At 42.8% G+C, this 27,144-nt stretch overlaps 1 protein-coding gene across 1 annotated transcript; it reads right to left on the reverse strand.

Moving 5' to 3' along the window:
* Window positions 1–9,574: 9,574 nt before the first annotated feature.
* tecta (tectorin alpha) lies at window positions 9,575–27,088 on the reverse strand. Its single transcript, XM_073478790.1, has 23 exons — window positions 27,025–27,088; window positions 26,779–26,918; window positions 25,946–26,233; window positions 25,470–25,607; window positions 25,204–25,369; window positions 24,673–25,085; window positions 23,596–24,166; window positions 22,907–23,517; window positions 21,531–22,101; window positions 20,158–20,786; window positions 18,985–19,636; window positions 17,687–17,886; window positions 16,827–17,207; window positions 14,793–15,079; window positions 13,456–13,736; window positions 13,149–13,259; window positions 12,773–12,975; window positions 12,351–12,514; window positions 12,000–12,248; window positions 11,762–11,924; window positions 11,596–11,680; window positions 11,390–11,509; window positions 9,575–11,092 (listed from the first exon to the last, which is right to left on the reverse strand). The coding sequence occupies exons 1-23, from the start codon at window positions 27,086–27,088 to the stop codon at window positions 10,992–10,994; spliced, it is 6,588 nt and encodes a 2,195-aa protein (XP_073334891.1). The 3' UTR covers window positions 9,575–10,991.
* Between the last annotated feature and the right edge of the window lie 56 nt (window positions 27,089–27,144).

The raw sequence follows: 27,144 nt of genomic DNA on the forward strand, positions 1-27,144 counted from the left end.
ACTGCGTCCTGTGAACGTCTCCTCCCACCCACACAACACTGACGCTGCCTTCATGGACGGTAGGAAATTAGATAACTTTGCTCTTGGTGCACTAAACAAAGAAGCTGTGAAAGAGATATTTTACTTAATTAAAATGAGAAATAGTTTGATGCAATGCATTCATTATTATTTTACATTTCTTCTCTACTGGTATTGAAGGCCCCATTGACCAGCCCCAACTCGGTTATCTGCCATCCTGACGGCAGTGAAGGCAACTCATTCCTCGGGTATACTGTATGAGGCATCAATTAGTCATTGATTGTTGCTATTTATTAACAAATGTTCAGAGGAGTTGTTGCTCCTTCAGAAGTTACCTAACTAACTGAGTGATCCTGCTCATAAGACCTGCAGAACCTGGACTTCAGTTTCTGTCGGGCAGGTGTCTTCTGATGGACATGGTGGTCAAAGCTGACATTTCTTGCACATTCCCATAATATGCAATACAAAACATACATATATATGTATATATCTATATATATATATATATATATATATATATATATATATATATATATATTTACGTATGACATGTTAGCAAGCAGGCACATTTTGTATTAAGCTCAATTCAGTGGCATTGTTTGTTTTTACAAAGTAGCTTGAGCTAGGTCAGCTTTTTCTGGGTAGCTTTCATTAACCAAACTGGTTTTCTCCCTATAGCTTTGCTGTAGTTCAGCTTCTTCCCATGTGAAGTAATCGGTAGCTTTCAAAGCAATACTTTCAAGGTAGAGCATGAACCAGTAGAGAGCAGAAGTCATGCCCGTTCCGGTTTGCCCCGTGGGACCTTATTTCAGATAAACTTTGTATGGTAGTGAGTGGAGAGAGACAAATGTCATGAATCACACATATGATGATTGTCAATTTAAAGGACAGTTTTTAAACTTGAGAAAGTCATAAAACTAATGAAATATAAGACTGTAATATAATAGGTAAAATAGGTAATTATAAAGCGTACACAGCCAACAGTTGCGTTAGTGACGTTGTCTTGTTGCACGCTCACCAAAACCCGTAAATTAAACATTGTAGAGCTGCTCCTGTATATTAGCAGCTAACACAACTGATTAGCTCTCCTTTCACATAACTGCAGTTGTCAATATGAGCAGATTTATTGTGATTTTCATCTTTTTCTTATATTTTCTGTGCCAGGTTGGCGGCCATGTCGGTGTTGGTGACGCATGTTGAATGAGACGATGTAGCAGTAGTACAAACTAGATGATATACGACAAACTGTGACTTTACTGACTTGAAGAATTATCTTTTAACTTGACAGACATATGTGTGACTCATGCAAAATTCAAGCAGGATCGAAAAATTATTTATCTCTCTCCGTTCACTACCATACATTTTTTTTCTGAAATAAGGTCCCATGGGGTCCACGGGAAGGGAGATGACTTCGGCTCTCTGTCGGGACCCGACGGGTCAGGCCGGGTTCGGGCAATAATTCAGGTCGGGTTTCAGTCACGTCAAATTTGCATGGTGCTTTCAAGTTCTTTGATTGAAAATATAATGTAAAAATAAGTGATCTTCAGTGATAACCGATGATAGGTGATGGACTCACTAACAGGCCTATACATAGCTGTAACCATGGTAACACGTGGTGTGACATGGGAGCACAAACTCAGTGCTTCATCCTTTACTTTGTCAGGTTCATTAGTAAAAGACAGGAGGTGTAGAGTTCAGGTCGGGCTTAACAGTAACCGAACAGTTAACGAAGACACTTTCTTAATATCCATCTCCTTCCATACAGAGTGCTGCTGTAGCTGGATGGTGCTGTACTCTGTGTTTTCTATTTCTGTCTTTCCATTGACATGAGAAGTGGGAGGTTGGAGCTGAGGAGGAGGTTTGAAGGCAGCAGTGGCCCTCTGATGAAATCTGGAGGACAAATGCTTCATGTCTATCTCAGAGATCTATCTTCCATAGCTGCGAATCAAAACACTAGTTTTCTTAAATACTTTTATTCTGAAGGTTTGAAATATTTCTCCAGTTGTTTCCAGTGAAAGTTTAGAGTGGTCTTTTTGTATCTTGTGCAGTGTGTAATCGAACTTGTCAGTCTAAATACACACTGTAGTGAATATTTTTTTGTTACACTATTTAACAACTAAACCAAACAGACAATAAAAAAAACTAAAATGGCGTTAAGAACGAGGAGTGTTATCATTTTCAGTTGGTGCTGTTGGAGCAAAAGAAATGTTTAAACAGTGGTTATTTCTGTCAAACAAAAGGTAGAAAAAAGTATCGCGTTGGCAGAAAATAAAAAGCTCTCCTCAGCTTTGTTCCACCTTCCAAACCCTCAGCTGCTGTAGCAGATACTTGCTGACCTTGACTTTGATCTTTGGATTGTGGTTCTGACTTGACACAGAAATTCTTTCAGTCTGATAAGAAGCCTGATAGCTGCCTTGTAAAGCTTTAAAGGTCCTTCAACCTTTTACATTCACTTTAATCTTTAAGCTATTACAGAGGCAGCATTAAAATAACCGAGGCCACTGCCTACATGTCACGCAGGAACCATGCTCAGCTGATGAATCAGGTCAGGTTTATGGAGGGGATGACACCGAATAGTATGTTTCATAGTTGAACAAAGCTAAAGGTCCGAGGGACTAAATTACATACTGAAAAAAGGTCAGGGGTTCACCAGTGATATCAGGATCTATCTTCTGGAGATCGTGAATATTAACATCAAATTTTATATCAATCTGATCAGTAAATCACTCTTGGGACATCACAATAAAACACGCAGTCTGCCACACCATGGAAACAATTACCATGTGCACAATACGTCAGTGAGGGAACACCTTAGACACAACTCGTAGTCAAGCAAACCCGACGGGAACGCCGAGTGAGGGAATCCTACTTCTGCCCTATAATTAACCACCCACATGTGCCAAAGAGGTATGCGACCCAATAAGATTGGCATGTTTTAATCATGGTCGGCTCTCACTGCACATTCAGGACTTTTAACGAGATCAAATTCCAGGTTCATCACGTCAGGAACAACCTGTTTAAGAGCACGCAGTAGGGGGCTGCTGGTGAAGCAACCATATGAGCTAACATTAGCAGCAGAGCTAAGAATGATCGGCCAGGAGCGTGGCTCCAACTAATGATTATATTTGTTGTTGATTTATAGTTTTTTTCCTGATTAATTGATTAGTTGTTTGGTTTATAAAATGTCAGAAAATGGTGCTTCCCAAATCCCAAGATGTTGTCCTCTTGTCTTGTTTTGCCAACAAGATATTCAGTTTACTGTCAGACACCAGAAAATATTCATATTTAAAAGCTGGAATCAAAGAACTTTGACCTTTTTTCTTAAACACACTAGAGACCATCTTGTAATGGGATCACACATCTTCACACAAGCTGCAACACCCATCAACATGTTCCCTTTCCAACCCATGACTACTCAGTAGTCAGTACTGCATAACTTCACGAGTACTAGGTAGCAATGGGTTGGTCCATACCTATTCTCAAACTCATGCTTTATTTTTATCTCAGCTACACACCAGTAAAGTTTCGTAACTGCATATTAAACAGTTGGAACTCTATCTCATTAACAACACACATGACAGACAGACAGATATTTGGCGATTAATTTGATCCAGTGGTTCCCAAAGTGGGGGATGGGACCCCTAGGGGGGACCTGGAGTTATTACAAGGTGGGACAAAGAAAGGCTACCAGACAGCCAAAACAAAGACAAGAAAATATGATGAGGCATATCTCGACCTCGGCTTTACCAGTACAACAGTGGGTAATAAAGAGACACCACAGTGTGTTCTGTGACTCAAAATATTAGCTTCTAAATATTATTATCTTATTAGACGGTATTAAGCTGAGTTGAGATAACACTTCGAGACTGCACATCCAGAGCACAAGAAGAAGCCTGGTGATAAAGAGAATAAAGGGCTGTAAATGTCCCTCATGGCCATTTGTTTTAACACTACTCTGAAGACAAACTTTATTCAATCATTAACATCTTATCAATAAAATGTGGCTAAATTGACATTTACCTTAATTTATGGACTTATTCACTGAATTGAACTTGATGTGATTTAGATAGGAGCCATGTGTTCTTGACACTGGGACAAGAACAACTGTTAATAATCACCTCTGAACGTTATGTCACAAGACAAAGTACATCCAGGCAATAAAAATGTATTATCTCACACACAGTTCTGAAGTTGCAACTGGTTTCGGCAGGAGAGAAAATGGCTGTGAAAGCACTCCCCCAAATAATTACAACTTCAAACACACACTCTCCATTGTAACAACGCCAATCCCCTCATTCAAACATGCAATCATACACTTCCACTTGGCTCCCCCACCCTCGGGTGGATGAATGCATCCACGTCAATTAGGGAATTCCTTCAGCAGTACTCATGTTTGAGCAAACCCAGGGAATCCCTTTCTTTAGATAAACTTGTGGTTACCTAAACTTTCAACCCAGGGGAGTCACTCACTGATCTGTCTTTACAAAGAGGAATGAATCATTCATGGATACCATCAACATGATGACATAAGTAACAGACACACTGGAGCCAAAAGTATGATCTGAGCAGGTTTGGGTAGTAGCAGATGGCATTATGTAATCAGAATAACTATAATCAGCTTGGATTACGTTTGAAAAAAAAAAGTGTACATAGATTAGATTACATTACGTTGTCAGGGATAACATTTTTTGATGACGTCTTTGAAATACGGCAGTTTTAAAGGAACATTTCACCCATTATCACCTCACCCTCATGCTGATGGAAAGTCAGGTGGAGTTTTGAAGCTCACAGAACATTTCTAGAGCTTCACAGCAAAACAGCGATGCAACATTTCTTCTAAACAACTGAAGTAGATTTGTTTTCAAATATAAAAAACCCACAGAAAAAAACAAAAAGAACATTAAATGACTCCAAAATGTGATCTTGTGCACCAACTTCAGACAAGGTGAGCGCTAATGCTTTTAGCTCAGCAGCTCGGTAAAGATTTGGGCTTTAAAAAGGGTGTTCATAATGTCTCATATATGGATAACTGATCCTTATTCCTTATTGCTTTATATGCAAATTTGAAAATGTTTAAAAACCAAACAGAATATTATTGGAAATGGCTTTATTGTTTGATTGTTAAGTTATCCAAAAGTAATCCAAATGTTTTTAAATTCGATTACATTTGTGATCCGATGGATTATGTTACTAATTTAAAAAATTGCCTGGTAAATGCATTCAGTATGTTACTAAACTTCAAAAAGTAATCTGATCCAACTCTGGGTCTGAGGAGTAGTAATTTCTATTAATAATACCTAGTTGTTGCAGTTTTATTAAGAAACAATTATCAATAGATCCACTTGCAAAAAAGGCATTGGATCGTATGGATTAAAAGAAGAAAACTTTAAGATTACTGCCCACAGCATCTTTCCACAGTTCACCCAGCTTAACTGCTTTGGGAAGGAGAGGAAAGCGATCCAAGGTGGGATCCATGTTAACGAACCTTGGATTTAAGACTGCTCCTCGGCAAGAAAATGAAATGAACAAATGGGCGAAGCAACGGGAAATCAGAGACTACTGTGCTGACATCTTAACAAAGACCTGGATCCAAAACAACAGCCCGGATCAAGCTGTCTTTGCTCGACTGGCGGACCATGTTCGAAACTGACGGAACACAAGACTTGGACTTTGTGTTTATAACATTGATGCTTGGTGTTTAAAAGCAAAGTTGATGGACAGTGTTTACCTGATGTTGTACTTTTAATGTGATGATGTCAACCATATAGTCATCACCATCTTGTTGCTGCTGATGTTCCTTGCTATATTCTATGTTTGTGTAGCACGAAGGAGCTACAAATTGTCATTTTGTTCTGCTAACCTGTGTTGTATAATGACAAAAACGTTACCTTGAACCTTGATTCGCAGATGATACTCTGATGTATTTAACTAACCTGGAAACGCCATACTGTCTTTGTTTGACTTTTTCTGTTTTTTAAAAATACACAATTGTCTTAACAGCTGTGTAAACTGAAAGAATGGCAGCCGGAAAATATAACACAAGAATAACAACAATGGTTTTAGTGCAACAAATAATTAGGGTGTGTGACATATCCAAGAGATATGCTTTAAAAATGAGTCTAATACACACACAACACACACACGCCCTTAAATACACACACCTGCAACCTTATGTAACCATAGAAACACAACATGATTCACGTTCAACAAAAAGGGAGGTAAACTAGTTCAAGAGGCAACCCAACACTTGGACAGCCCTTTCAATACCAACAGATCATACTTGTGGCCTGACTGCCTGACATATTGCATAATGTGACTGAATGGGTTGAAATAGCTTCAGTTGTATAATCACACATGTCCGAGCATGCAGGCTGAGTGTGTCTTCAGCAACAATGCTACGTTAAACCTGTTGCTGAATACACTGAAGCTGCGAGACATATTTGAATAGCCTACTTAAACCTTCTTTTCTTGAACTACATTCATTATATCTAAGAAATCTTATCAGAGGGAAGGCCTGCTTTCAGTGTTTATAGGTCAACGTGCCCATTGTATTTTGTATTTAGACAGCAACGTTTCACAATCTGCTGTCAACTGCAGTTGACAATACAATTCGTGATTAGATAAGTGTAACAATAGCTTCTGGAGGACAGCTAAACTTATTCTTGTGCGCTTTGTGTGGATGAAATTGTGTGTCCTTGCAGTGAATGGCTGCAGCTGCACCTTTCTCCCTTTTACAGTCCCTTAATTGTGCCTTTTGCTTAACTCAGACTCCTATATTACAGCGTGTGCCTTTACCCTCAAGTTTTGTTGGAAATCCTTCAAACTCATAGTTATTAGGCTTATTCAATTGTTATTGTTTGTTTATAAGTGTATTTGGGTTTTAAGACATTTGAATCTTTTGGTTGAACGTCCTTGAAAGGTGGGATAGTTTTCTGTAATGACACCCGGTCCAGCCCTCTTTACGACTCAAACAAGCCAATTAAAGACACCGATAAGGATCTGGGGAATTTTGCAAACAACTTAATATATAGGCAAACATCTTTTAAAGAGTAGGCTAGTTTAAAGATTAGACTGATTCATTATTCTGCAACCAACAGTTGGTGTCAGCTGAACATTCTGGTGCTAGTGGCAACCACCACTGGCTCAGTTGCATATTGATTTACAGCCGCCATTTTGTCAGATCTGTGACCAATCAATCAATCTTTATTTGTATCTTTTATCTACTTCAAATATGCCCTTGTGTGTTTGCAGTCTTTAATTACAGAGTTAAGTGATTTTTGATGTGTGATTTAGTAGAACTTTGTGTTTCTGCAATTAGCGTACTCTTAACCAAGCTCGCCACTATACTAGCTGTATGGCTAATGCTAATCTAGGTAATACTGTAAATAGCTAACAGTTGATTTACCTGTGGGTGAACTGAAGTCTCTTTTACTCTTTTACTTTTACTGTTATGGGCTCTAAGTGTATGTTTACTAGACTGTTACTTCACCAGTGGTTGATGGTGGTTTGGTCTCTTTCTGCTTGTTGAACATTGAACCACTTCCAGCCCAGGTCCATAGTAGGCTCTTTTTCCTAATTTTCATTTTGTCCTTAATGTGACTAGCATCTTTTATCAACTCCACAAATGGCCTTGTTTGTTTGTACTCCTTATTTCAGCTGCTTTGTGATTGTTAACGTGGTTTAGTTGAACTGAAGTGTTTTTCCGATTAATCCGGATCTCATTGTTTTGTGATTTGTAATCACTATTGTTGAATTTGCTGCAGGCATACAATATTATGTTCGTATTTTGAACCTTATTTGGAAGTGTGTTTAGCTCACTGTATACTGTAGCTGTGCATCTATTACAAGGCTTCAAGGTTGCAAGGTCAATTTATTTGTCATTTTAAAAAATTGGTCACAAAATGAAATGTTGTGTAAGCTCATTTGTCCTACTTAGGAGAAAAACAGTACAAAACAAACTGTTTTGTGGAGTAAATTGGAGTTTGAAACAATGAATTGAGGAGTCTCACAGCCTGGGGATAGAAGCTGCTCTGTAGTCTGATGCACATGCACAGTTTGGACAGAAAACTTGATCAGTGCAGCCCGACCTAGTTTCTTTCACCTCCCTTTTCATTTCACATTCAGCTGTCAGATGTCACTGATGGTTGATGGGTGACAACAGCGTGTACTTAATTGAATGTCACAATGGCACGGCATGCTGTCAATGCATGTTTCATTGTGGAAAGAATGTACTCAAATTGATTTGTCAACTTTTAAATAACCGAACACAATCGCAGGGCGTGGAGCGAATCAGACAGATCATTTGCTTGGAGCTAGGTTGCTGGGAGACGGCTGCATCGATCAAAGTTTACTTCCTGTCAGCTACTGAAACACGGCAAGAGGACAAGGCAGGACATGTTCATTTTTTATTGCAATATAACTGAGCATGCAGTCCTTTATTATTTATAGAAGTAAAATATGTGTTCAAAGTTAAAGGTGAAATACTGTATGTAGGAAGTTTAGTTGAAAACACTCAGAAATTAAATAAATTGTCAGAAAATAATAGTTTTGACTGTACGACATATATTGTGTAGCAGAGATATCCACTGAAGTTAGCATGCTAACCAGCTAGCCCCGTCCCGGTCCACAGCTCCCGTGCCAGCGATGTAAACACCAACACTCCCCTGGTGCTCCAAGCTCCCAGTCCCGACTGCTAGTTGCACGGCTAACTGAGCTAACTAGATAATTCCAAATACAGCTAGCGGCATGCTAACCAGCTAGCCCCGTCCCGGTCCGTAGCTTCAGTCAGCGATGTGAACACCAACACTCCCCTGGTGCTCTGAGCTCCCAGTCCTAACTACTATCTGCACAGCTAACTGAGCTACCTAGCTAACTCCAGCTCCAGTTAGCGGTTAATTGGTGATATGCTCATTAATTTTTTTTTTTAGTATGAATTCAACATGTGGCCAGTTCTTACACTTTGCAACGTTTAAATAAACTGATGCAATCAGATGCAACAAAATTCCTCTCTGCCGTGTACCTGTCTGGTATAGAGCTGTGAATGACAATAAAAGTAATCGTGAATCTTGTGAATAACTCAACTCACACTAACTTTGAGAACTTCTTCATTTATTAAAGGTTGCGGTCGTTCTGCTCTCAAAGAATAAAACATCTTTTGGTCATGTTTTTAAACAACAACAAAAAAAAAGAAACTAATTATTAAAATAAAAAGTCACGACATATACCACCAAACTGACAAGGACTGTACATTTGTACATAGAAGGTAGCAAAACAAGTGTACCTATGAAAAACTGCTACTTACTGTGAAAACGAATCCCAAACTAAGAATTTCAGCTGGCTTCAGTAAAGAAGACTGAAGGCTGAGAAAGGGTGTGTGGTGACATATTGTGACATTCATAAGGTGCCAGATATCAAACATTGACCAGGGACCCCATTTGGAGAACCTTACGCTATTAACAGTAGTACAGTATGTCCACACATGTCCATCCTAAAAGACAAACTGTTCAGAATGAATAATCAGTTAATATTTATGGCAGTGTTACAACACTATAACTGATTAAGATAGAAACGACAGAATTGAAATATTTTAATGGCACAACTGATTGCATATCTTACAACCTGGGCGCTAATCTACGACACCAAAATTTGAGTTAAAAATATCAGAGTATTCATTTCACAAGGCGCTCTCCTCACACATAAATACTCACGTCACTCATAAGCTCCACTTTGACATCCAAGATAAATGCAGGCCATGCCTTTAACTGCGTGCATTATGAAATATATCTTCCAGTTTTCTTCCCACGTAATCCGTTGCCTTCTCGCTGCCACAAGCTGATGTAGATTTTTGTTGGGTTAGAGTGATAAACACTGTGATTACAGTAGTTGGTCTGGAGGCCAAATGGAATAAATCAGCACTGCTCTGGTTAAAGCTAGCCAGTAGATCTGCTGTCCAACAGACAGTCGGGAGAATTTATACTCGCACACTTTTGAATCTAGACCGAGGCTAAGTCCGAATGCAATCAGTATGTTTGGCCGCTTTCCTAAGAAAAAATGAGTGGAGGCCGGACGGCAGCATCAGTTTGGAGGCTGTCTAATGCCAGGCTCAGACTACACAATATTTTCATCTGTTATGATGGTCAGTGTGTCAAATTAGGTGATTATAGAGTCATGAATTCTTGCCATGACTTGGTCGACATTTTTGCACATTGAGATGGGAAGATTCAAGAATGCTGACTATTACCGGGTGTGCGAGGACATGTGACTACATGTGTTCAGATAATGCCACTCTGATTCCTCATAATTATGTTCATTATGCAACTATCTATTACTAATTTACCTTCAGTGGCAATGTTCAGTTCAAATGCAGATTATAATGTGATAACAGTGTAAAGTAAGTGTGTGGAGGTCAGGAAGTTGGATAGGCATGACAGTGTTTTCCTCCAACAACAGTGTGCTGGTGCACATCCCATTGTTCCTTCATGTAATGGGACATTAAACACACCTTCAACCCAAAACCTGCAGGATTAGAACATTTCTGACTTTGTCTCCATCTGGTGATCACATCAAAAAAGACACTTTGGCAGACTAATGCATTCACAAAAACCATAAGAATAATCTAAAAGATGTTATAATGAAATAAAAATGTGCCTTTAAGCAAAAGATGACGCAAAATGACTGATATATGTGAATAATGGAGGAGGTGAAGAATGAAACAAAGAGTGGTGAAACTTAAGAGCAGAGAGCAGATCAAATGCACGTCTAAAAAGCTGACTCACTCCTCTTGTTTTCTTGTGTACCTTCAGTTGCATCAGTAATATTTGGACTCAAACATGTGTGAATGTGTATTCTGTCTAGATATTCTGTCTGGTTCACAGCTGATCTACTGGCTAATAAACGCTGATATTTTTGTGCATCTTCAAGTCTTTTCTGTGTTTTATCTTTTCCACGTGGTGCCTTCCTGTGCTCGCAGGATGTTATAAGAGGAGAGCATGAATAAGAGCCAGGAACGTGGAGATCACAGCGCCGACGCTCAGCAGAGAAACTGTGGGAGTCAGGTTACAGCTCGAGCTCACAGCTGGGAAAAGAAGAAAACATTAATTATAAAGGACGCTCTAATCGACAAAATCTGCTTCCCCAGCAGACACTAATCCTTGTTACTTGTTGCTATTTGTTTTTGTCTGGTTGTGTAGCATTGATCCCACAGTGTAAGAGCGTCCTTGGGCCTCGTGAAAGGTGCTATATAAATCCAAGCTATCATTATTATCATTACTTGTATGTTATTGTCCTCGATCTTATTATACTGAAAAGGCTGGATGTTTTTTGGATAAGATGTTAAATATGTGGAACTACTGTGTCTGTTTGTGTTCCTTACCCCTGCAGCTTTTCCCATCTCGTTGCAGCATCCCGGTCACACAGCTGCAGACCGGTCCGGTCGTCTTACTGGAGCAGATCTGCTCACAGCCTCCATTGTTGTCCTCACACCAGTGTGATTCTGAGAGGACGTCACAGGTGTGTCATGGAAATCCTGGAAAAGCTTTAGAATTGGACTGAATAGCAGAGGACAGAGACCTTACTCACCTCTCCTTCTTATCGGTCCGACGGACAGTATGTGCTCTTTATGGTCGCTGTCCTCTGAGTACATTCTTCTCTTGTGTGGACAGTTCTGGATGAAAGAGTACACATGCATTAACACAGCGGACAGTGTTTCATCACCACTTTCATATAAGATGAATATTCTCCTCACCACTTTGCAGGCGTTTGTTTCAGAGTCGCACAGGGAGACGTCACAGTGGAGGTGCACCTCGTCGTAATCCCCGATGAACTTGAAGACGGTGACGTGGAAGCGACAGGTGAGTGACACGCCGTTCTCTGCCATACCGATGGTGTTGTCCTTAATGTTTGGACACCTAAAGGAACAGACTGTGTTTATAGGAGACTGTACTGTCGAATGAACAGGTGTGTGTGATGTTCCTCCAGCCTACCCTCTCTCTATGATGATATAACGGAGGCGATCGCTGCTGTAGCGGGACGGCGTGGCCCAGCACATGTTTACGATGAGGATGAGCTGGTTTTCATCTGCCCCCTCAACAAACACACCCACGAAGAGGATGTCTCGAGTGCTGAGCACCACCTCCCCCTCCCTGTACGGATTGCGGTACGAGGAGTTCTTATACAGAGCCATCTTCGTGATGAAGTTTCCTTCCTGGGTCGGTAAGGTGAGGTTTATCACGCTGGAGGACGAAGGAGGAAGAAGAAGAGAAGAAATGTAGCTGGTTGTTGTGTCAATTTTTGTTTCAATTGAGGTCAACAACTGAAGTCAAGCTCTATCTGACCTGAGCATGGGCTTGAGGACGGTCTCCAGCGAGATCTTCAGGTCCAGTTCGTAGGCGCAGGAAAACTCCACATTGATGGTTTTGTCTCTGGTGATGACGTTGCCGGTGTTGTTCACACTCTCGATCCACACGGTGTTCTTATACATGATGTGTGTGCCGTTTGACTGTCGTACAGAAACACAAGACGCAAATGAATGCTTGAAAACAGCTGATACATCTGTTCGGCTGCGTAGTTACAATCTGATATTTCACTCTTAATAATTAAAGGAACAGTCTGGAAAGGAAATGCTTGGGAAGGTCGAGGGACCACATGAGGGATGCAAAGAAACAATTTTAAAAAGGGGGATCCAGCCAGAGAGCAAAGTAATCAGAACGGTCGACACTCGTGAAGCAAGGAAGAATACGGATGAAGGTGAACCGACCTGTACGATGGAGCCGCAGTGTCCCTTGGTGTTGTTGATGTGGAAGGAGATGAAGTCCTCTCCCTCGATGCCGGCGCAGTGCTGGTCGTTGATCCTGACGTCCTCCCGTTCAAAACCCAGCTGGAAGAGTTTACACTTGGAGATGGAAACCTCCATCTGAGCGTGCTTACAGGTCACCTCCGCCTGGATGATGTCATCATCTGCTGCCAGACACACAGACACACGTTAGGTACTGTACATTGCAGCGTGATGCTGTAAATACTGCCTCCTACAGGGTTTTTTTTCCTCAACAAGATTAACAGTCTGTGCAAAAAAATATATGTTTTTGTATATTTCTAGCAGAATATAATAGTATCATAGTATCATTTACGCTCACCTCCGGTGCTGGTGGGTAACTCTGGACAGCCACACAGGTCGCCTCCGTTCTCCAGCTCACAGGTGAAGTTTGTGCAGATCTCTCCTGCACAGGGGTCGTAGATCCATTCTGCTAAAGACAGGTCCACACACAATGTTAGCTGTCACACACAACGTTAGCTTAACTAAACATGTATTAATTCACTCTCTTAACTGTGTCCTCTTACAGCAACTCAGAGTAACTTAAACTAAGCTGGGAATTTGGGGTTAAATCAACAAATTAAAATGAAAATTGTCTGAGGGATTCTGGTGCCTCGCGGTGCCCTTACAGCAGTTCTCTTGGGTGATCCACTTGGTGGTGAGGGTGCCCAGGGAGCGGCAGGCCTCTGCGTAGGCAGCCAGTGAGCCACAGACCTGAGCCTTGCGGTGATTGTAGCAGCCATCCAGGTAGCAGGACTGGTAGAAGGGCCGGGGGTCCAGCAGGCCGTGGCACGGCTGGAAGAAACCCTTCAGCTGGGTGAGCTTCTGACAGGCATCCTCACCCTGCAGCGCCACCACTGCTGTGTTGTCACAGGACTGAGCCAGAGCCACGTACTGGGTTTCATCACAACTAGAGGAGAAGGACCAAAATCTTACTGCCAATGGTATTGTTTTATTTATGTTTTTGTTACTACTTTCATTTGCTTGTGCCACCTTTTATTTTGATCTGCAAATACTGTACATACTGCACCTACAGGGAGCGTGGCTTCAAACTTTGCACTTGTGGCCGAACCACAGTGGTTGAACCTGCCAGCGTCCTCTGAGGAACTACTGGCAGCTGCGGGCGTAGTTTAGGTGTGACGACCACCGAGAGAAGCAAAATTTGTCTGTTGGCTAACCGAGACTGAAAGAGATGAGAGAGAGACACCCTCTGGTCTCACATCCCCTCCTGTAAATCCTCAGATTGTGTTGCGATCCCATAAATGTCAGGCCCACTATGTCATTCGGTACCACGTTGGTTTTTTAAAGTTTCAATAGGTTCAATATTTCACCAGCGACACGGCTCACCTGCTGTTTTGAAAATGGAATCGGGGTGAAAAAAATCCAAGGTGGGTTCTTTGGGCGACTTTATAAAACAGACTGCTGTCAAAGTCAGTCAACAGAGCAGACACATACTGGGAGAGAAAAACAGAAAGGTGTGTGCATCAAGGTGAAAAATTAAACTATGTTGGCAAACTTTTAAGGCCATTCTGAAAAAGTTGTTTTTTGTCAGTTCAAACCAATGTCAAAATTAGCATTCATTTGGAGTTGTGTTGTTGTTTCAGTCCACCTGATGTAAAATCCAGGTTTGTTTTGTTCCTGAAGGAAATCTCTGGCTCTTTAGCTGCTCGAGGTTTCACTTTCTTTTCAAGTGTTTCTTCCAGCCTGCTGCTACTAAAAGAGGGGCTCATGAGACTGAAGTTTGTGGGCTGTTGAGCCAAAACAATGAGCTAAAAAGAGGCTAAAAGGACTGCAGGGCTTGGTGATGAATCTCTGTGGGCTTTTTTTAAGTATGACAGATCCCTTTCAAAATATGTGTAGTCATTAGTAACATAAAAAATGCTCATTTGTGGAGCTTTTTAATTATTATACACATGTACAGTAGATGTAGTACATATATTCCACCATATCCGTAAGCCTCACCCACCTGTTCTGCATACCGTTGGTCTTCCAGCTCTGGGCCAGCTCCAGGGCGCTGACAGCCGGCTTGCCCCTGGAGGTGATGTAGTCGTCACTGGGGTCTCCGTTGAAGTTCCCGCAGAGGCCACACACCTTGTTCTGCAGCCGCTGGCCCATTGTGATGCTCAGGGTGTTAAAGTGGTTGTATCGGACCTGGATGTCCTGGGGCGTGTCGATGACGATGAAGCCTTCGGACGTGGACAGACGAGTCATCAGCCCAGTTAGAAAAGGGACTGATACCGGTGTCCCATTGACCTGTGAAGATACAGGAGAGAGAAATCCATGTTATTGTGAATATAAATGCCCAAAAGTTGCAGGATTTAGGAAATTGGTAGATAACAAGTAACACCACAGAAACACAACATTCATTGAGTCTCGTTTAAGTGATTCAAGTCCAAAGCAAAGATTGTGAGATGGTGTTGTAATTAGTTTGGGCTCTGAGTGTGACCGGAGCCGCTTCATCGCATTACCAGTAATACGTAGTTTTAGAAAAATGGCTCATTCAGTTCAAGCATGATTAAGACTCATTGAGGGACAAAGTTAAAGGCAATCGGCGAGACATTAACTACCTCTGTGAGTGCAGTTTCAGTGGAATGATATGGCCTAAAGCCTGAATCGGAGCAGCTCTACCAGGCAATTAGTGGTAATTGGTAAACTGGACCGCTGGGACTCTTTCAAGTATGCTGGCAAGAAAAAGAGAGATTTGAATTGGTTTGTTTTGTTTCTTGAGGAGAGGTTTTATAAAGGCATCTTTGACCGCAGATGGTACGAAGCCAGAAGAAAGTAAGTTGATAATATAAACCTAAGAATCTTCTATTAAAGATACTAGGGCTATTAAAGTGAGACTAAGTAGCATCTGGAAAAAATATAGTACACACAGGTGTATGCAGGGGTTTTGCAGTTACAGTCTCCTTGCTCTGATATGACCATTAGCTTACGGTGGCCAATATTAGCAGGCTTTAGCCATTTATTGCGATTTCAATGTCATACATGAGTCTGTTTGCTTTCCTTGTGGCTCTTCTTTACTAGTTGCACTCCTGAACTATATTTTAGCATTCAACATTGTCTCATAATTGACACCTGTGGCTGCAAAAAACTAGAAAATCAAACATGTCTGACTGAGTATGGCCTTGAAAAGTGGATGTGGCTAACATGTTAGCATCCTATGGCCTGTTTACACTTCCAGCAGACAGGCAGCAACACTGGCATTAATATGGAGTCTTGTTTCTGGGTGTGTGTCCAGGTATACACTCTCCAGAGAAAACAGCTAACGGCTAAATGTTCCACTATGTTCACTAGCTTGTTGCTGTCTTTATGTCTGCCATTCGCTGCTGAGAAGGCTGCAGGGATGACGTATGTTTGTAGGCTAACGCAGAAGTTGGCATTGCCCTGGTTCCCTCTACAAAAAGCTTTTGGGATTGGATTTTGGATTATTGCAGTAAATAAGATTTTTGAAAAACATAAGTTTATAATACTTTTGAAGCTTAAATGAAAGAGCCAGAAGTAACAAGCTAACATTAGGCTATAAATGAACTACCTACATTGCAGTCGCATGACGTCACAACCACAAAGCCTCCGACTACACCAAAGTATACACCCTTTACTATAAATTAATCAATCTACATGTGGTAAAGTAAGAGTTAGAGTAGGCTAGTTTGACGAGTAGATGTGTCTCCATGTTCGGGATGATGATGTTAAATGACCTCTGTACTCTCATTTAACCGCAACCATGTGCTTTAAGAGACGTTAACGCTTCAAAATTCAAACACAGTGCAGAAAACTGATGTATTTTATGTTGTAGAGCAAAACGTGACACTCTCTTTAGCTTGTGTTAACCACAGACCTTATTTCGGGCACCTAACCAGAAACCCAATCAAAAAACCCATGGGCTTTGAGAGGAGGGAACAGGAAGTGCACATGCAAGGTCTTGTTAAAGTGCATTAGAAGTCATAACAATTCCCAACATTCGGCTGACAAAGCAACCGCGGTCCAACGCTCTCACCTTGACAGTGCTGCCAGAGATGAGTATATTCTCCTCGTTGATGTAAAGGTAGACATGAGAGATGGTGGTGAGGTTGGGTGTGCTCCATTTATCAAAGTTAGCGATGAGCTGGAAGGAGAGGTCGGGCAGCTTGTGACAGTTTGTGGACAAGACGAAGGAGCAGGAGGCCGGCAGCCTCAGCGAGGCCCCGTCGAAGGTCCTGAAAACTCCACCGCCAGATGCCACACAGTGCTGGGAGCGCCGTGCAAAGCAGCCCCTCACGCCGTACCGCAGAGTGCACTCCTCCTCAGCCTTACAGCGCCGCGGGTCGCACTGGATCAGGTTTCGTCCGATGCACTGGCACCGTTTGGTGCAGTCGCTGTTCCAAAACAGCTGTTTGGGCTGAAAGAAGAAATGTTTCTGTTAAACTAAGACAGGAAACAATTAGTCGTTTAATTGATTCGTTGATTGACAAAAAGGGTTTTAAAGCAGCTACAGAGAACTTTCATTTTTGACGTTGCATTGCAGTGAGGTTATGTCATCATAATAATAACAACCCAACAGCAAGATATAACTTAGTAGCAAGACCAATAGGGTATGAGAAACAACATTTAGTTTCTGTGTAGTATATATATGTGTGTGTGTGTGTGTGTGTATATATAAATATGATAAAGCAAGATGAACTTGACTAATATCAAAACATTTGAGCAAAAATCAATAATACCAGAATGAAAAAGTGTTTGAAAATATCGTCTTCATTTAAAAATGTCATTCAGTATGTGCATGATTCTGACTGGCAAATGTGGACCTCTAATAAGAAGCCAGCTCTGGCAGCAGAGGTCACTGAGTTGACTCCATGTGGTGCTGGATGTGAGACTGACCTCATAGTACTTGCCATCAGTGTAGCAGCCGCAGTTCTGCGGCAGGATGCAGCTCTTGCCGTTGAGCACGTAGCCCTGGTCGCACTGGCAGCCCTCCACACAGTCCTGGCTGCAGTCCCTCTGGCCGCGGGCTGGGGCGCACTGGGGCGGGCACACCGGCACGCAGCTCGAGTAATAGCTGTTAGGCGGACAGCTCTGGACTGGGAGCAGGCAGGTTGGCAAAGAGATTAGCAGACAGTTGTACCGACTGCATCGTTCACATACATAGTAGGATGTCATGTGTGTCTACCTCAAGAGCTTAAAGGAGCAGTTCAACAGTTTGTGAGACATTATTCTGTTTCTTTTATGAGAATGAGATGAGAAGATCAAAATCAACAGCAGTCAGATGCAGTGACTTTGCGTAGAGTTTATGTTGATTTGCTTATATTACTGTTTCACCCAGTTAACCCAAATGACAAAATAACACCTCCTCTTTCATATTTATCTCATGGGATTGTGATATATGCACCCCTCTGCTTTAATATGGAGTTGAGTGGAATTGGGTTTGCGGTTCTCATTGCGTTTAAAAAATTGCAATGAAATGTAACTCCAACAGTAAACAATTACACATTTCAACAGCAACATTGTCTAATCCAGAACTCACTATTAACTTTCTATCTAAGAAATAGTCCCTATTAAAACTTTTGTCTGTTGTTTCTTTGGATTATTCACAGTAACACAAACACTGTTTCTAGAAAGAAATGTTGTTGATGATTTTTTTTTTAACACTGTGACACCACAAATGACCACTAGAGCAAGGCTGTAGCGGTCAAATAAAAAGTGTCCGTTGGTGAAACTTTTCAGTGTTAAGTAAAGGTAAACTAAAAATTTGTAACCCTATGTTTCATTTGAAAAAGGTGGGTAAACTTTGTTTATGTGCATTTACCCTCCACTACAGCCCTACACTAGAGGTAAGAAATATGTTTTTCTAACTAAGGCTGGACGATATGGCCTTAAAACAATAATATGATGATACTATTAGGCTTTATTGCGATACACAATATATATCTCAATATTTTAAAATCTCTGGGGCACTTGTCTGGGATGACTGGGGCACGTTCAACAAAACATTAACATATCAAGATTTTTGATAATTAATCATCAGTAATGTGTATAAAATGACTTAGTGCAGCCTTTAAAATCAAGAAAAGATAACACTTGCCTGCCTTCATTTGTAACACAAGAGGAGGCCTTTGTATCACACACACACATAACTGAAGTACATGGTGAAATAAAGGTGAGTCCAGACTTGCACTCACCACACGGTGTGTCACTCCTCCAGCCGGTAACAGGCACCCCTTGGGTCTGACAGGTGCTGGCATAAATCTGCAGCCAGTTACAGATTGTATCCTGAGCTCCCTGGTCCAAACAGGTGTCCTGCAGGCAGCTCTGATAAAAGAACACTGGCGCCACCTTACTGTGACAACGGGCAAACACACCTCCCCGATCTATAATCAGCCCGCACAGCCTCACGGCCTCCGGCTCCACAAACACATACAGTCCATCCCCGATGTGGAAACGTAAGACTGTGTTGACTTCATTCGCGCCCTCGTCTGTGTCAGTGTTGGCATCGGCCACCATGAGAGGGGCGTCATTCGGCGCGGTTTTCTCTCCCAGGCCACAGCGAGGGCACGAGTCTCCACAGCCCACCTGGCAGAAGGTGTCCCTCTCTGCCCAGGCCATGCCCCACTCGGTGCTGGTGAGGGTGGGTGGGGATAGGGGCATGCCCTGGCAGAGGCCGCAGGAGGCGTTGTAGAGGTCACGGGGCAAAGTCAAGAGGAGGAGGGTGTTCCAGTCAAAGGCCACCTTCAGGCCAAAATCTGTCTCCAGGATGAGCTGCATGCCCCAGGTAAAGATGTTGACCTTCCCCGGGCCCAGCTTCAGAGGGAGGTACAAACGCTCCTTATTCACCTGCGGGAAGAGAGATTGATACATGTTTAACTCTTATTATAGGATGACACAGGCACATTCCTACAGATCCACTTTTAGCACTTATTCATAGTTTTTAATCCCAAGTATGTGGGGAAACCCGGTCGATTATAACATTAGACTCACTGAAAGAGCTTTTATGTGTTTCTCATATAATTGAATCAGAAGGACAGAAACAGAGAGAGTGAGAGAAAATGTGTGTGTCTCAGTGTGTGTGCATGTGTGGCTGTGTGTGTCATTTCTGTTCCTCCTCAGATCTTTTAGTCGGTTTGTGAACCCGGTCCAAATGTCGCTCAGGGTCGGGGTTTCGTCTGAGCCAAATCCAGCCCGATAAAAGATGCCCATTGAAATTAGATCCACCTTAAGCCAATCAAAAGGAATTCACCCTCTGCCTGGTTATTCTATCGGCTTGATTAGAAATAACATGTCCTCACAAATACAACAACCATGACCTTCACGGGTCATGCAGGAAGGTGGTGTTAAGATATAATTATTTCACTCACCGTGACAGTGTTTTTGTAGCTTCGAGACACTTCAATCTCATACTCGTAGACCTCCAGTACAAACCCCCTCACCCAGATAGCCTGGCCTGTGTCCCTCTCCTCATTACGAGCTGCCAGTTTAAATTCAGGAAAAGCTCCATTGATGGCTGCAGGGTCCCTGCTCTCTCTCCCACAGTGGGTGGTGGCCATCCTGAGAGTACACGAGCTCTGCAGCTCAAATGGTACGCCACCAAATGGCAGGAAGTGTCCATAACCACCTGCCACACACAGGGCCTCAGTGCGTGGCAGGCAGAAATACAGGCCATCACTCTCCTGGCAGTACTCCTCGAGGTGACAGGGCGCCAGCTGACAGTATACACTGTTGTCGGAGCCGTTGCAGTAGCAGCGCTCCTGGCACTCCCAGTCCGTCCAGAAAGTCTGATTAGTGGCCAGCTGGCGGCCGTGGCTCATGCAGCCGCAATCGCTGCGTGCCACACACAGGCCGTCGCGAAGCGCAAAGCCTTCCTCGCACTGACACCCCTCCTGGCAGGGCAGAGGGCACGGCTCCTCAGGTTCATCCAGGTTGGAGCAGGTCAGAGGGCAGGCGCTGGTGCACTCGTCAAAATGGCTGTTCTCTGGACAGGGAAGAGCTGAGACAGAAGAACAGGGTAAGACACAACAAGAGATATTATATTATCAAATATAGGACTGCCGCGGTTGTCTGTCTCACCAGTGTTATACGGTGTGCGGGCAAATACGGATTATATTACTTCATCGACCACACTGTCGTTTCACTGTTTTTATAGAAATAAGGCCCATTTAGTTCCTCTCCGTTTATCAGTTCACTAGTTCAAAATAAAAAAATCCCTAATTTGACGAACAGCCTTGACAGGGAGCGAACAATACAATCAGCTGCATGTATAGCATAACGTTAGCATGCATAACGTTAGCATTACTTTACAACCCATCTGTGGACATCAGATACAATTGATGGGGTCATTGCGTAAAATACTAAGCGTGATATTAATACTAAGATGAGGGACGCTACCATTATAGACTGAAATTGTAGCTACGCAGAGAAGCAGGGGTCAGATTTTAAAATGTACCTTAAAAAGGGAATAATCCCAGCCGGACATAGGGTTGCTCAACAACAAGATATGGTTATACAGACTAAAATCTGCTGGAGCCTCAATTATGTAAAGCTCATTCACCCTGTGGACAACATGTCTATAGGCCAAAATATCCCAATGCCAAAATACACTACCGTGTGCTGGTGGCATAACTGTTCATATCCATTCTGGACACACATAGATTATCTTTTCATCTTACTATGGGTTTTATGACATATTAGTTGTTGGTCACTGTTCCTTTAAAGTGAAAATGAATCTACTCACGGCAGTTGGTGGCACTCCTCCAGGAAGCGAGGCCTACTTGAGCATCCTGACAGGCGGTAGCGTACGCCTGTAGTGAAGAACACAAGGCTGAACGATTCCCTTCCTTTACGCACATGTTATACAAGCAGTTCCTGAAGAACGGTGAGGGGTTGACCACAGCGTGACAAGCCAGAAATGAACTATTCCCCGGGTCGTTGATGTTTCCACACATCCAAGGACTCTGATAGAGACGCAAGTCTGTGCACATTCGATACAGGTCGTCACAGTCACCATTACAGGTGAGGTCATCTGCAATGGACCGCCAGCCCTCTGTGAACTGTTCTGTAGACTCAGCCAAGCGTCCATTTGGAAGGCGAAGGTCGTCGGATGAATTGCTGTTGAAGACGCCACAAAGACCACAAGTAACATTGTAGAAGAGGGTGGAGAGGGAGATGTTGAGGAATCCCTGGCGTGTGTAGCTGACACGAAGCAGACCGCGGGACTCCACCACCGTAGCATTGCCTGGTGCTTTGTAGATCATCATTGTCTCCATGGGATGGACGTATGGGAGCCCCACTGGTTCACCATTCACCTGGAACACAGAAAAGTGTCAAGCAACTAACAATAGATAACAGAATGGTTGTTACTCTGAAGGGAAAATACGACCTTGAAATCTGGAAAAGTTGGGACAGAATGCAGTCATTTTTAAATGAACTGCGTTTACCGACAAAGGTTTTTCGAAGAGTTCCTGAGCCCATGTAGTAATATCGTTTATACAGTTGTGTGTTTCACACAGTGGTGAACCTTGCCCCATTTCTGCTTGTGAACGACTGATAGTACGTGTCCACTGGGGCAATTTTGGACATGAGTGTTTGCGCTGCCCCCCAGCATTGGACGCTGGACCAACAAGAAAACATCCTTGTTTCTGACTGCACCTGATTGGATGAATCATTGGTTGGTTGACTGCTCCGGGCATTAAAACTGGACCATCACGGTGGCCCGTTTACAAACTTCCTATATTCCAAAAATGGTTCAACGTGATGTGTTTTTGTAAACATTTTTGGCGTAAAATAAGCCATGCAGTTGCTGAATTGGTCTCTATTTTAGATCAACAACAGTTAGTTTTTATAGTTTTCAGGAGTTTCCAGAGACGGCAGACAAAGCTGCACGCTTTGCATAAAGTAGACTAGACCTGAACAGAGCAGCCAATGTGACGCCCCATCTTCCAAAACTCAGCGCTCTTTTGTTGCTCCTGTCCCAACTTGTTTGAAATGTGGAATTAAATTCAAAATAAGCAAATATTTACAAAAATCAATGAAGTTGATGAGGTGTATGGTTTGTTAACTTTTTTGGACCAACTTTTTCCACAACTGTTTTGTAATTGGTGTTTTACTCACCTTGACTATATCAAAATCAGTCCCTCCCATCTGAGCTTCCAGGTTAGCCACTGTTACCACCACAGGTCTTTTCCAAGTAGTGCCTTTGTTCACCAGTCGTCTGCCCATCTTCACCTCCACCACTGAGCCGTTAGCTGGCACTGGACCACACAGCTTTAGCAGGTAGTAGGAGCTGTCATCTGGGAACAGCATGAAGGTCCCATCAAAGGAGGATGTCACTGTGTTCTGGGTGATTGAGCACACTCCCTCCCTCCGCGGGTAGCAACCCAGCAAGCCCACCTCGGCTACACACACCTCGCCCTCCTTACAGGACTCGTTGAAACAGGAGACTTCCCCAGCAGGCCCGCAGTTGCAGAGGAGGGTACATTCACCTTCTTCACCGCTGGAGCCTGCCCAGAAAGTGTTATTAAGGGGGTAATAGAGGCCGTTATGCTCACAGCCACAGTCTTCACGTTGTACACAACGGCTGCCACTGAGAACATAGCCATCGTCACACTGGCAGCCCTCAGTGCAGGGGTGAGCACAATACAGGGGGGAGGTGAGGTCCGAGCAGGATGCTGGACAGGCACTTGTGCACACTTGGTAATGGCTGAAATCTGGACATGACAAAGCTGAGAGAGAAGAATAGATGTCAGACACAAGTAAATGAATGTAAGATTAAGAATCTGTGTAATCAAACTGAATCTCACCACAGAAGGTGCGAGATCTCCAGGGTCGTATCGTGACACCAAGCGCCTGACAGGCCAGAGCATAGGCCTGGATGGCCTGGCAGAGTGTGGTGATATTATCCCTGTTGCTGCACATGTCGTACACACAGCTGTACACAAAGGCTGTAGGGTCCACTACAGCTCTGCAGTCCCTGAAAGGTCCATCAGTTTTGTTTATGAGCCCACAGTAGTCTGAGCGAAAGTAGAAGGCTTCTGTAAGAGGGTCGCACACGCTGCAGTTCTGGGCACAGCCATCTGTACACCGCCAGTCGGTGTCCTCTGCTCGCCAGCTGCCTCCTAACTCCACAACGCTTTCTGCTAGAGAGCCGTCAGGAAGCACAGGATCATCGGCGGGGTCATCGTTATAGTTACCACAAAGGCCACAAGTGTTATTGAAGTAGGAGCTGGGTAGGGAAATGGATGCATAGTGTTGGCCATCATAGGTTACTAAGAGTCCGAAGTCTGTTTCTAAAGCAATGGCAACCCCAGACTGATATACCCTGATGGCACCGAGCTGGAGCTGAACCGGTAAAGTCTTCATCAAGCCGTCCACCTAAAGAGAGGAGCAGAGGACAAATCAGAAAATGAACCATGGATGCTAGTAGAAAACATCATCCTGGTCAATATATGCCAATTTAGAATACTGTCACTTTTTTCCTGTCACTCATCATGGCAAAACTCTCTCTTAGGGATCTGATTTTAGATAGTGATCGATCTTGAAGGCATCCACAAACTATTTGTCAGACAAGATCACAGTATTTAATGTCCTCTTACTTCTGTTTCCAAACTTTTTAAAAATTATTATTATTATTATTATTTGAATATTTTTTAGGGCCACAGGTCAGACAGGAAAGAGACGGTGTACGACATGCAGCAAAGGTCAGATTCAAAACCTGGGCTGCTGCGGCAGCGACACAGCCTCTGTACATTCTCACGCTCTACTAACTGAGCTACCAGGTTGTCCCCTGATTCTAAACTTCACATAACTAAATTAAGGAGCCAATTGAGGTTTCGTGAACAAACCAATTCCTGATATAAAAGGGGTCCACAGATTCTCACCTGGACTGTCCCAAGACTGCCTTTGGGCAACATGACTCTGTGACCATACACCTCAACTGTGACATCTCTGAGCCAAGAAACAGAGGCGACTCCACGGTTCTCATTTTTGGCCTCCACACTGAAGAAGGGTAACCCGGCCACCTCCCAGCAGGGTCGAGCCAGCAGGTAGGAGCAGGTTCCCTGGAAGTGGTAGAGGAAGCCATCGAAGGTATGGTAATGAGGGTCGCCAAATACCACGCAAGTGCTGGTGCGGGTCGGCTGGCAGTAAAAGGCCCCTTCCTGCTGCTCGCAGGTCTCTAGCTGCCCGCATGGAGCCTCTTGGCACTGCACCTCGTTGTGAATGTCAAGGCAGCGGCATCGCTGTGAACACTGGTCAGACAGCCAGAAGATTTCCCCTCGTCTGTAGTAACGCCCTGGAGAGGATGTAGGAAAGACAGAGGAGGTATTTAGCATGATGACTAATTTGATTCCAAAATGCCACTGACTGCTGAACTAAAGATGATTTATCTGCTTTGCAATAGAGAAACTTGCCATTGTAGCTGCAGCCATTGGCAGGATCTATCAGTTCAGTGTCTACACGAAAGAACCAGCGCCCAGGGATATTCACATTGGTTGTCTGTTCAATGTTCACGACATCGTTAGACCGTGATCCTGGCAGGTTGAAGAAGTGACCAATGTCTCCACCATTAAAACCTGACTGAAAAGGGGAAATGTGTGAGGTACGTGAGGTGAAATGTTTATCATATAACTTCTATAATGATTTTTCTTAAATGATCTTGGAATCACTGTGAGATTACCTGAGCTGTCGTTCCACCCAGTCCTGTTAAAGGATCTCCACCACTGGCTGTTCCTGTGCTCCATGTGATTTCTCCATAGTTGAACATACTGAAGTACGCCATGCCATCTGAGATTAGTACAGTTTGGAATGTGTTCACCTTTTAATCAAACAAGAGGATTGAAATAGTTTTACAATGAGAAAAAAAAACAGAAAAACATGTAAAAACCAAGAATCATTTCAACATTCAATAAATGTTTCTCGCAAAAAATGAATACACGGAATTTCAAAATGGGACAAGGCAAATGTCTTAATTATATATTATATATAATATATATATTCTGTAGATCTGTAGAGCATTTTGGGAAAATATTACCATCAAATCAAAGCGATGTCAGTTTAATCTTTTTTGTATCCCTCACTAATCATGGTTTAAGTGATTTGCAGGTTAAAACATGGTTAGGTGTCAAGATATTTTATGCAGGGTTTAGACTTTACCGGGGTTGTCTGACTTCCTCCATAGAAGGTGACTTGGTGCCATGTTGCAATAAAGACCCAGGTGGCGGTGAATGTGGGCATGTTTTTGAAGTACTTTCGGACATCTTGTGTTGCCCTTTCCAGTATTCCCGGTTCAGTGGACTCTCGGTAGTAAACATCTCCGCGGATGCCGTTGTGCACATCGGCCCAAAGTGGAGCAATGAATGATCTGCTGTCACTCAGAGGGAAAGCTTCTGGTGTGAACTGGCTAACCTGCACGTGGAAGGACACCACACCATTGTTGTTGACCTGTGAAGAAAACAAACAGGGTTATACTTCAGAAATCATCAACTATTATACATTGCAATAAATTATTATAAAGGAACAGTTCACCCAGAAATGAAAATTCAGTCATTATCTGCTCACCCTAATGCCGACGGAAAGTTGGATGAAGTTTTGTAGTCAACAAAACATTTCTGGAGCTTGACAGCAAAACAGTGTTACAGCTTTCTCCAAATAAATAATAGAAAAAAACATAAACTAGTGCCTTACAACTCGCCTTATTGGCGTCCCCATCTACTTTAGTTGTTTAGGAGAATGCTGCAACGTTTTGCTGTGAAGCTTGTGGACTATAAATCAATTCAAATCAAAATCAATCAATTTTATTTATATAGCCAAAAATCACAATCACATGGCCTCAGTGGGCTTTACAATCTGTACAGTGAACAACATCCTCTGTTCTTAGACCCTTGATTCAAGTGGGGAAAAACTTGCCATCAGTATGAGAGTGAGTAGATCATTTTCTGAGCTGAGGTTTCTGTGCAATAATAGTGAGAGTTTTGATCAAGGCTTACATAGATGGAACGGTAGGGTATATTGAAGAAAATGAAGGGAATGAGCAAAGTAAGTTCAGCTGAACTCCCATCATCCATCTTTGGGGTCTCTTGATCCCTGTGGCCGGGTCCATACGGATACAAGATATCCTGAGTAGTAGCTAGAAGGAGAATAATGCAGAAAAGCTCATTAAATTGACTTTTCTCAACCCTAAAAGATAAATTATTTGATGGGGAGGATGACATAATCCATAATGGGTGCCATACCTCCCGTCCGTATAAAGATGCTGAAGAGTTGGAGCAGAACGACTGGACAGCCTCGCCTGACCATTCTAAAAAACAAAGAAAATAAGTTGAGAGATCTTATCGACTGTGTGATTAATTTGC

Source organism: Pagrus major, chromosome 13 (assembly GCF_040436345.1).
Source record: "Pagrus major chromosome 13, Pma_NU_1.0".
Lineage (NCBI taxonomy): Eukaryota > Metazoa > Chordata > Actinopteri > Spariformes > Sparidae > Pagrus > Pagrus major.

What these genes read in the sequence shown, in the direction of transcription:
- tecta (XM_073478790.1), bottom strand. Translation starts at nt 27,088, where the DNA reads ATGGTCAGGCGAGGCTGTCCAGTCGTTCTGCTCCAACTCTTCAGCATC. An exon ending in ACTGCGGCTCCATCGTACAG is followed by an intron (nt 12,515 to 12,772) that starts GTCGGTTCACCT and finishes TCTGTACGACAG; the next exon opens with TCAAACGGCACACACATCAT. An exon ending in AAACAAACGCCTGCAAAGTG is followed by an intron (nt 11,681 to 11,761) that starts GTGAGGAGAATA and finishes TCTTTCATCCAG; the next exon opens with AACTGTCCACACAAGAGAAG.